The 11,532-nt window shown below is 36.2% G+C and overlaps 1 protein-coding gene across 1 annotated transcript; it reads right to left on the reverse strand.

The window, feature by feature from the left end:
• Positions 1 to 2,540: 2,540 nt before the first annotated feature.
• On the reverse strand, positions 2,541 to 7,373 carry LOC125469982 (polyadenylate-binding protein RBP47-like). Its single transcript, XM_048568291.1, has 6 exons — positions 6,862 to 7,373; positions 5,348 to 5,828; positions 3,876 to 3,961; positions 3,671 to 3,801; positions 3,357 to 3,453; positions 2,541 to 2,964 (listed from the first exon to the last, which is right to left on the reverse strand). The coding sequence occupies exons 1-6, from the start codon at positions 7,252 to 7,254 to the stop codon at positions 2,830 to 2,832; spliced, it is 1,323 nt and encodes a 440-aa protein (XP_048424248.1). The 5' UTR covers positions 7,255 to 7,373; the 3' UTR covers positions 2,541 to 2,829.
• Between the last annotated feature and the right edge of the window lie 4,159 nt (positions 7,374 to 11,532).

Raw genomic sequence — 11,532 nt, forward strand, 5'->3', positions numbered from 1 at the left:
ATTTTATTATTATTAGTATTATTATTAACGACAATGGACTGTCATGCTATCAAAACTAAACCAATAAACTTTGTAAGTTATATGCGACTTTTTAAAGAGAAACGGTAGTTGTTTTATCCATAATATTATGAAAGAAGATAATCTTTTAATATCTCTTGGATTAACTCCAGAGGTTCCTCAAACCAATAAAAAATAAAATTGAAAATCAAAGCCAATGTGATTATTCGATGAGCCGTTATATTGGTAGATCTACGAACATGATAGAATTAAACCCCCTCAAACGTACTTTAACATCATCAACCAGCAAGTTAGTAGTCGAGGACCACCTTTCAGACTACCAATGGAATAACAAATAATATAAAATTTCATAGCATAGTAGAATTATTGCATTAATGATTGTTATGAAATATTCTCTTGCCAAACAGATTAACATGTAATACTAATTGTTAGGTTAATTCAAATTGATAGTTTAAGAGTATACAAGTTAAATTGTTATATGTATGCAAAGTATCTATAGCTCAGTTGAATATATATACATATATATATATATATAGTGTATTCTTTAGTGAACTCAAGAAAAATGTGGATAGATGTTTATGCAATTTGATAATCAAGTTTTTTAGGCTACCATTTTGAATTACATTATCCATAAGTGGCCCTTTACTACAGTAGTGAAAATATGTTGAGCTCTTACATAACGGCGTGAGTTCGAATCTCATCAACTGATCAAACATCTAATCGAACAAAATCTATCGTTGATAAAAAATATATATATATATTATCCATAAGTACCCCTTAAGTCTTTGCATTTGCATAATTTTCCTCGTATTTAACTGATTTCCATGGTATAAGTCTACCATTGATGATTAGTGCACGAACATAACAGCAGGTATAAAATTGTAATGTATCAAAAGTCATCCAATTTAGGTGCCAATGCTGCATTAGGAATAGGAAGTGTCCATTTGCATGCACCTCCACTTATTAAAAAAATTATTTGTAAGTTCAGCTGCATAATATATAGTCAATGACTACTCTTTCATATTCGCAATCGCACACAGGACAGAGTTTAGTGTGGACACAAAAAAATAAAAACTTTAGGTCTTCTCTCTGTGTGCTTATTAAAAAAGAGATTTGTGACATAGCTTGGGTTGTATGTACCCTAGCCTAGGGCTGCAACTTGGGTTGGAAATTCTGATTTCGTCGTTATAATTTTTGAATTTGAATATTTCTAAAAAAAAAAAAAAAGGGATGGAAATTGCAATGTGTTTGTAGATTTTGAATTTTCAATCCGAATTTTTTGAAAATGTTTTGAACTTATTTCAATAAAAAAAGTTTTGAAATTTTGGATTTTTCTTATGGTTATTTACTAGAATTATGAACTTTGTAATTAAGTTTTGTATTTGTCTCATGTTTATTGTTAGTTTTTGTTGTATTTTATTCATAGTTTTTATATTTAATTATACACCTACATATCAAAAATGATAAACATACTATTATACAACAAAATAAACTGAATTCATACACATGTGTTATACCAAATATTAAGACAGAATAATAAATTGCATAAATGAAGAAGTTCGAAAATATCTAAAAAATTGGTAAATATATGAATTCTGGCTTACGTTTTGAAAATTCCACTCTACTTTCAAAAATTCTTAATAATATGAAAATTTCTAAATTTCTAAATTGTGATCTAATCCGACTCCAAAAGTTTTAAATGAAAATTGAAAACTTGTTTCTGACCCTCGTTCAGAAAATTAAGCTTAATTTAGATTTTAGAGCATCAGGCTAAGTTGTACTAGTGAACAATTATTGTCACAATGTATTTTTCGACTTTGTTGAATGTGATTCTGAATTAAAATATCGTAGATTTGTAGAAGACAGTTGATAAAAATAAGCTCACAACAGTGCCTAAAGAAGCATCCAAGTAGGCTGGCTCTAGTTCCTGGATCATTGCCAATGTTCACATACGATCAATTAGTAGAATCAAGGAAACATTTAATCGCTGGGTTTCAAGATGTCAGACTGTCAATCTGAAATGTACACTCGTACGAAAGTAACAAACTTAACTAATTCTTTTGTACTTATCCTTTTCACTTGTGTATTTATTGAATTTATCGAAACCATCAGCAAACGGAAAACCGATCTAAGAACAACTATTGTCCGTCGCAAGTTTGTCACAAGGAAAGCGGACATTATAAAAAGAACTTGTAGCTCAAGTAGTTAACTGTACGAGGTCTTTCGGTTCCCACCTCACCTCCTATAGCAACAAAAAGCAAGCAGAAACGAGACCGCACAGAGAGAATCCTGTCCCCAAGCAAATCCAGAAACAGAACCAGAGAGAAGATGGTGGACGGGATACCCAGACCTCGTTCGATGTCTTCTCAAACGCTAGTGCGGCGAGACCAAAAACGCCGGGGTTGCTCATTTTTTGCGCAACCATAGCATGTGTTCTACCAGTTCAAGCTGTCAAACTGATAAAAACTTGCACAAGTATAAAAACTAAACACTAAATACCATATCACATCAGTATAAACGTATTACGGATAGTACGTTTACTTCTCAAATACGTATATTTTGCGGGTCAAAAGAATTCCTGTTGATTCGAAGATTGTCAGGCACACCCAAAACTCTAGACACAAGTATTCATCTCACACAGACTTCCAAGATAATCAATTCAATCCGGTATCAAAAATTCCTCACATTACAGATTTAGCTAAACGGGCTGCTAAATCAACCCTACTTCAATTAAAGGCACTGATAAACTATATCTAAAAAGCCACTTTTGTAAGTTCAGTTTACACGCTGTTGGCAACTGCGATAGCCATGTTAAGAAGCCCCGTTAACTGCAGCTGCGGTGTGCATGCTCAGGTCCTGACCCTGTGGCACAGCATGTCCATACCCGCCATAGCCCTGTCCTCCATAGTGTGCTCCATTCCACTGGTTACTTGAATCCGACCTCCACTGCAAAAACACATGTAGTCAACAATGAGAAAATTACAACCGGGTGAGAGAGAGAATCACCCTAGGGGACAATTCATCAACTCTAAGAGAGGTTAGGTTGTAGGGTATAGGGGTGGGGTCAACAAAGTGCGAAAATGGTGGAACTTTACCAAAGGATGGGGCATAATTGTGGTAGTCTAATGTTGCTGACATTGGGATCATTTTGGAGTGCAAGAAGAGAAGCGGGTAGGGACGGGAGATTATGTGTTGCCGTAGTATGTTGTAGAGCACAATAAAGATCAAACCAGACAAATGCCAAGAGAAATACAGGTGATATTCAGGGATAGATTTCTAAGTGTTACATAGCCTGATAGTCAGCAGACAATTGAATGAAATAAATGACCATGTATTACCTGCTTGTTCCCCTGACTGCGACCCCAAGAAAGTCGAACTGTTTGCTTGCCAATAACCGTTCCATTCAGCATCTGTATTGCGTTCTCAGCATCCTTCCTGCAAACCGAAACAATATTAGGTAGTCCGTTACATGGTTGATGGTTCCACAAAATAAGATTACTACCTACCTCCTTCAGTCTTCAAAAAATTTTGATTGTATTTCTTATATACAGTTTATTGTTTAATAAATCATTTTAACATTGATATTGACATTGCGGCTTTATTTCCAAATAACAAGATATTAGGACCCATATATCTTAAATAAGAAGAGTACCTATTAGCAAACTGAACAAAACCACACGCTTTTCCAACTGGTATTTTCACAGAGACAACTTCACCAAAATGAGAAAAAGGCTGCCGGAGGTCTTCATCATTGACCTCAGAATCAAGCCCTCCAACAAATATCTACAAAAAGTGATAGATTAAAGAGCTATATAAGGTTAATGATACTTTTAATGAGAAAGAAGACACAAACTTACAGTTGTGTTATTAGGCTCACTGTCAAACTGGGAACCTTGGGCGACGACACCATTTGATGCATGTCCACCACCAGCCAATACCAATGCTAAGTCAAGGGAAAAAAAGGTAATACATTTAGTCCCACTCGAAATACACATGTTAAAGTAGAAAGCTGCATTTTCCAACAATAAGCTAGAACTTATGATTGATTCTAGGAGCGGATCCAGGCTTCTTATCTTTTATTTCCTTTCAGATGGGGGCACGTGTAACAGTGGATTTGTTTGGCACAGAGTGCCATAGCAGGTTAAAACCTAATGGCATTATAAGTAAAAATCCAACTAGCTTGGTGGAAACCTACTCTTTCTGAAGCAAAGAAAAATACTAACAACGCATGTGAGATGGCATAAGCTTAACTTCTCACTTTGAATAACAACTCAACTAAATTAAAGATTTGAAACTTTCAGGTGGGATTTCATCTAAACTTCTAAAGATTACCGAACTTCATGAAGACAATTTGCAAAGATAGGAAAAAGTACTCAGCATATGAAACCACCAGTACATACATACCTTATGTCAGCAATTAAATGACTAATTGTTAGTGGTTTCACCAAAGCAGTTAAGAGAGATGCTGAAAACGGATAAAATAGTAATAGAAGAACATAAAATAATAAAAATTCCTGTGCAGTTTGAAATGAAAGTTTCCAGGAGAGGAGAACAAACATTAGTGTTTGTGGAAACCAAGTTTGAAATCAATTGATAGGAAAATAAATTCCTAAAAATGTTTAATTGTAATTGAAACTTTCTTTTGAAGATGTTAGTATCAGCAACAACCCGTACATTATAGATTTGGTATCTATGAAAAGAATTTAACATGCAGGAAACGACCCTATAAAACTCTCAAAACAAAATCTAGAACCGAAGAGATAAGACCACGAAATAGGAAGCAAAGAAAACAAATAATCCAAAAAACTAAAACTTATAAAATTCACTCATGCCTTGAGCATTAAACAGGCGAACTAAAAACACAAAGCCACATGAACCGCCATGCCTCCAACAATTGATGTAATGATGATGATTTGTATTACCATTGCTGTAGTAGAATTAGAGAAGCTCTCTAATAAAAGACGCTGGAGTAAGAATTAAAAAGCACAACAAATATAGACAAGAATAGGCAATGATGTTGCCAATAACTCACTTACGATTTTTTTTCTGAACCACTCTCCAACTCTTATCTAAAACCATCTAACATATCATCTTACATCACAAAACGGCAGATAGATACAACTGACATTAAATGATCATAGAGCAAAGTACAGAACATTGAAAGAAAAAAAAAGGGAATTGTGGAGCTTGAGAAATTGCAATTCTGTAAATGATAAGCAAGCTAGACTTATTATCAAAGGTGCATGGACAATAATGAGCGGACTTTCGATGGAGACATATATTCATAAAGAAGGGCAGAAGAAACCAATATAAAGCAAAAATATCATACCTTGTGAAGAATACTGTTGTTGATATGCAGGTGCTTTTTTGGGTGTTGCAACACCGATGCGCATGGCCCTGCTCGAACAATACGCACCATTCATTTCGGCAATAGCCCTTGCCCTCTCATTTTCATCACCAAACCTAACAAAACCATAACCTTTTGAACGTCCGGTATTTGCATCTAGAACAACTTTCGCTCCCTTAACAGATGAATATCTACTAGAAAAAGTCTCCTGCAACATAGTGTCAGTGACATCTGTAGCCAAATCTCCTACAAAGATAGATAGATCAGCACTAGTGTCTGCTCGTTTATCACTGGCACTGAAGGTTGCCCAGTTTAAACGAAAAGGCTGCTCTGTATTTGGCATTGCAGTTCCGTTATAGTTCTGCAAAACTTCCTCAGCTGCTTCACGTGAATAGAACTCAACAAATCCATATCCCTCTGACTGACCAGTTTGCTTATTGCGTATTACCTTAATTGAGGAAACCTGCAAAGTTCGTGACACCAAAAGCACATAGTTAGCGGCAAAGTACTTGACAACAGCATTTTGTCAAATATTTGGCAATACTAAACAAGAGGCCGCAAAAGCTACATGAGATAACTACACAATTAAAAAACATCCCAAGTGCCCAATAATCACTATCATTCACTTGACCCCAATTTAGCAGGGGAGGATGACAGGCTGGAAACAGAAGCTTACTTATCCGTATCAAATATAACTACTAGATGATCGGATGCCCAAAATAGCATTCAAATAAGGATTTTGGCTCTGCAATAATTGAAAATTGACATATCCGAAGTTCAAAGTGAAAATTTTGGTTTCCCCATAGTTGACAGAAGACATGTAAACTACCTAAAGTAAAGACAAATATAATCAAAACATGGAAAAAGAGTTTCACACCACATGAATGGTTTGCAGTAGAATGGGCATTGCCATAACACTACTACAAAATGGGAGTGGATCAACTGCTATTGCTCCCTCAGTCCCTCTATCGGATAAACACGATACTCACTCAAGGAGGGTTTTGCATTTAATTTGTTAAGCTATGGTCATTATATTCAACAAGAAACTGTTGCTAGAAATCTCACATATTCAACAGTATTCATAGACCATATATACCACTGTTTGGTCGTAGGATACTATTATAAGCTGAACCAGCCGCCAATCTACAATAAACAGAGTTGACCCTACATAGCCAGTAAAGAAACAGACCTCTCCACTGAACATACTCAAAACCTTCATCACTTCTATCTAGGTATACGCATCTTGATGTACCAAGAGCGATTTTCGAAGTGGGTGGTTAGTGTTAATCTTACTCTTTCAATCAGCGTTCCATTTCTGACCACCGAAAAACTGCCAAGATAAGCTAGGATACACTATGACAATCCCACAATATACAATCATAAAAGAAAACACTACGACAATCACACAACAAACAATCATAAAAGAAAACATCAACCTCCAATCAATCATAGAGCTGTAATTATGTACATGAAATCCACTGAAGCTAAAAGCTAACCTGTCCAGTGTGCGCAAAGCATCCGTGAAGGTAAGTCTCGTCCATCCAATGATGAAGGTCACCAACCCAGATGGTCCTGACCTCGTCGTTGGGCCCCTGTTTTTGTGACGGCGACTGCTGCTGCTTCGGCGGCTGCTGTTGCTGCTGATACGCCACAGCCTGAGGCTGCTGCTGGTACGGATTGTGGTGAGGATGATGAGGAGCCGCCCCGTAAGGCATGTAATGCTGCGGGTACACCATCATCTGCTGCTGCATCATCGCCATCGCCGCCGCCGGGTACTGCATGGCCATCCATTGCTGCTGGTGCATCCATTGCTGCTGGTGGTGCTGCTGTTGTTGCTGCTGCTGCTGCTGAGTGCCCAGATCGCTGCCGCCGTTGGATTGCTGGGCCATATATGAAGTTCAGAGCTTGTGATCTTCTCTTCTCTCTGCACCTCTCTCTCTGGAATTCTTGGTTCTGTGTGTTCTGTGAGATCTGAGGAGAGAGAGCAGAGAGGGAGGCTTGGAGCTAGAGAGAGAGGGGGAGGCGAGGGCTGCGCGGAAGCAAAGAGGGAGGGTTTGAAGTGACGAATGGGGTTTTAAAGGGGTTATTGCTTCTCATTTACATTTTTTGTTTATTTTATTTTTGTACGTGTATTTTCCTTTTTATAGATGACACCCCGTTTGCTACGTCCGTTAAATCACATTTGCCGTCGGTGACGTGTGGGACCCCCAATTGGACGAAGTAGAATTTTCTCTTCTTATAATTTTTTACATTACTTCTCCTCTTATTTAAACGGTTAGATTAAGTATCAGCATTTTGTTTAAATTTTTTATATAGAAAAAAAGATAAAAAGAAAAACATGAGAAAATGAGAGAAAAAAGATTTTTAAGTGTGTTGGCGGTGTTTAGGACGCACTGAAAGATCGGACACGCTGAAAACTCTTTTCATGAGTGGATGCTAAGTGATGCTTGGGTGAGCTGGATTGCATGTTGTCAAATTTTCACTTAAACTGTCCTTTTCTTTAGGGTAATTAAGGACCTCCAGTAAGTCAACGACTTGGCATGAATCATTGAACCTATTGATGGTAGATTAAATGATATTCATCCAAGTGACACTTAACGTGGTGGTAATGTTTTGCTAACGACCAAATTTGCTATCAAATCGTAAACACTGAACTCAAATATTTGTTTTATTTACGTTGTTCCATACGAATTCCTTTCCTCAATTAAAAATGAATATACTTGGATATATTATCCAAATTATGCAAGGGAATAGATTTGTTCACAATCCTTAATTTGTTAAATGCCGAGCATTGCTATTAGAATACAAGTAATAAGATAAATTAAATTTTTGAAATTCGTGTGGCTGGTATAATAAATTGCACTCCTTCAATACATGTATTGTAGTAGTAATGCTCAACTCCAATTAAGTTATATGATCGTGAACGGTGAACCAAATAGTCAAATGTGTGGATCTTAATGATCCTACATTGAAATTATTACTTAATTAGCCCAAAAGGGTTGAACCAAACAAATTTTGCCAAACAAAAGAAAAATTAAGATCCTCAAATCCAATTCCAAATTCCTACTCTTTCCTTTTCGGAGGAATTCTCTTTAATTTTTGTCAAATATAGCCATGAAAAACCACATGCAAACTGGGTACATAGCCACTTTTGAAGTTATTTATAGCTAAAAACATATATGAAAATAAATTTATGGCCTGTCCCTTAAGAAGAAGGGTGGATTTTGTAACAAAAAAGATGGGACTGTGGTCCTTTTGCAGATTCAAGCTTTGGGGTTTAAAAGTGGAATTTTGGAAAATGGAGGGGAGGTGACTTGAATTTTTGTCCTTATCTGGCAAAAACAGGCAACCCAAATTGGGTCCCACAGTTGAAGCGAGTTACATCTAACGGTTAACAATAGGGCAGCCGACATAGAGGGATGAAAGCGCGGTCGTACGCGTTCCTTTCGTGTGCCGGATTGCATATCTTTGACCAGCCTATGCCGTCCGGTCAAGGATCCAAGATGTCCTACCCCACCAGACAAACTATCCAATTTATAAAACAACACAAAAGGTAAACAGTGCTTTTGGTGTCACTAAGTTTCAACAAAATATTTGGACAAAAATACCTTCAAGACAAAAAAAAAAAAAGTTCAAAAACATCCCAAAATAATGCATCAAATATGACAGGGGCATTTTTGTCTTTTTAACAGTGTTGTTTAATAATTAATTTTTCGGTACATTTTTTTTTTTTTTTCAATTAGTACCTTACAATAGGCTAGCAATAATGTGATTCAATTTCTCTATTTTTAAACACGTTCAAAACATCTTCAGAGGTGTGTAATGACGGTTATAAAAAAGATCTTTCGCACACGGATAATAATGTGATTGAATAAGTTGTCAAATTATTGTTTTTTTTTTGTCTCTTTTTTTTACAAACAGTATTATCTACACACTAAGGAGGATGAGGGATGTGACAGCCTGTTCCAATTTTTGTACCGTTAGTGTGAAATGACGATTTTGGCCATGAACGTATTTCGTGTTGTAGGGTGTTTGGTTTGTTTTGTTTTTGTTTGTGGGCTACCATCTGGACCTCACCCACACACACTCACACACGTGGACCCTCTCTATATTCTCTCTCTATTGAATTTTCTTCCATTTTCTCCCATTTCCCTTGCAAAGGTACGGACGAACTTCAAACTACCTTTTACTGTCACAGATCGACGTCAAGGAGTTTACCTTTGTGTTCCTTGTGAGCTCAGGAGCTCATCCATACCCTTAAATCAACGTGAGACCTTCGAAAACCCTAGACCTCGTGAACCCAGTTTTGGTGCACTGTTCATGCACATGTGATCGTGAGGTTTTTAGAAGTTTTTAAGGTTCTAGCAAGCTTTAGAACGTTCTCACGAAGCTCGAGGAAACAATTTTGAAGTGTTTTGGACGTGGGGAAGCCCAGTTTCAAGGAGTTGCAGGTTTGGCCGGAATATCGTGAGTTTTTCGGCGAGATTCCTTTGGTTTTGGGTTTCCAAAGTAGTAAGGTTTTGTTTTACTCGTTGTAAGCTTCATTTTGGTATCAATTTCATGGAATTTGGTTGAGAAATGAAGAAGATATTAAGGTTTGAAGTTTTTCCAATTTTCCGCGCGAGAAATCGAGTTGCTGACGACAGCGGACGACGGTGACCGGTGAGGCTCATTGGAGAAGGAGGAGAATATTCCGTCAGAGTTAACGGAATATTCTAACGGCATCAGGTAACGGGCGTTAACATCTGTTAGGGTTTTAACTAGGCTTGGCAAACGGGTCGTGTCTGTCGTGTTCGTGTAGTTTTCGTGTAACACTTGTTATCTTAACGGATCGTGTCGTATCACACCCGTTATCTTAACGGGTCCTTAACAGGTCGGGTCACTTTACCCAATGGTAAAGTGACCCGACCCGTTATGACCCACTATAACCCGTTAAGAAAAATGTTTTTTTTTTCCTTAAATTTGCACATACCACACATTGCCACATAAATATTACTTCAAAACATTAAAACACATTTGTCGTTTAAGTACTACATCTACACTTGGAAATAAAAGCCTAATAAACAAATATCCATACACTACTAATCTATTACAAAATATTAAATGTGCAATGATATGCAAAATGAAAGAGTTTTTGTTTTAAAGGTTGTGAAGCCTTTCTCAAAAGTTTAAACCTTGCCAATGAAATTCAAAGCTTGCATGTTATTCCTTTTACAAAATCCTCAATTTTCTTTGATCATCATGACATAAGATTCTGTGGTATCCACTAGTGTAAATATTTTAAATTGAATATCAAATTCATCTCTGAATGTTTGTTTTTTGCGATTTTTGGCGTATGCGATCTTGAAGCATATACAAACAAGTTTGACGGTTGGATCATTGAAATTATTTTCATAGAATGTGTATCCCATCAAAACGATAGATTCACTAACACTTGGAGTTTATTTATACTTTCATTAAGTATAACATAAGATTTTGTGGTATCTACTAGGGTAAATATTTTAAATTGAAGATCGAATTCATTCATTGTATTCATATAGGGTCAAGGACTGTAAGTGTAAAAAATTATCAAAATCAAAGTTAAAATAACCGTTAAATCATGATTTTTCGTTGATAACCATCGAAAAGTTTTGTCCCATTACTTGATCTCTAAATATTTGTTTTTTGAAATTTTTGGCGTATGCGATCTCGAAGTATATACAAACATGTTTGACGGTTGGATCGTTGAAACTAGTTTCATAGAATGCGTATCCCATCAAAATAATAGATTCACTAACACTTAAGAGTTTATTCATACTTTCATTAAGTATAACATAAGATTTTGTGGTATCCACTTGTGTAAATATTTTAAATTGAATATCGAGTTCAATCATTGTATTCGTATAGGGTCAAGGAGTGTAGCTGTAAAAAAATCATCAAAATCGGAGTTAAAATAATCGTTAAATCATGATTTTTCATTGATAACCGTCGAAAGGTCTTGTCTCTTTATTTGATCTCTGAATGTTTCTTTTTTGCAATTTTTACCATATATGATCTTGAAGCATATACAAACAAGTTTGACGGTTGGATCGTTGAAATGAATTTCGTAGAATGCGTATCCCATCAAAATGATAGATTCACTAACACTTAAGAGTTTATTCATACTTCCATTAAGTATAACATAAGAT

The sequence above is a fragment of a genome, unplaced genomic scaffold (genome assembly GCF_019419815.1).
Source record: "Pyrus x bretschneideri cultivar Hongxiangsu unplaced genomic scaffold, Pyrus_bretschneideri_v1 Contig10, whole genome shotgun sequence".
NCBI classification, from domain to species: domain Eukaryota; kingdom Viridiplantae; phylum Streptophyta; class Magnoliopsida; order Rosales; family Rosaceae; genus Pyrus; species Pyrus x bretschneideri.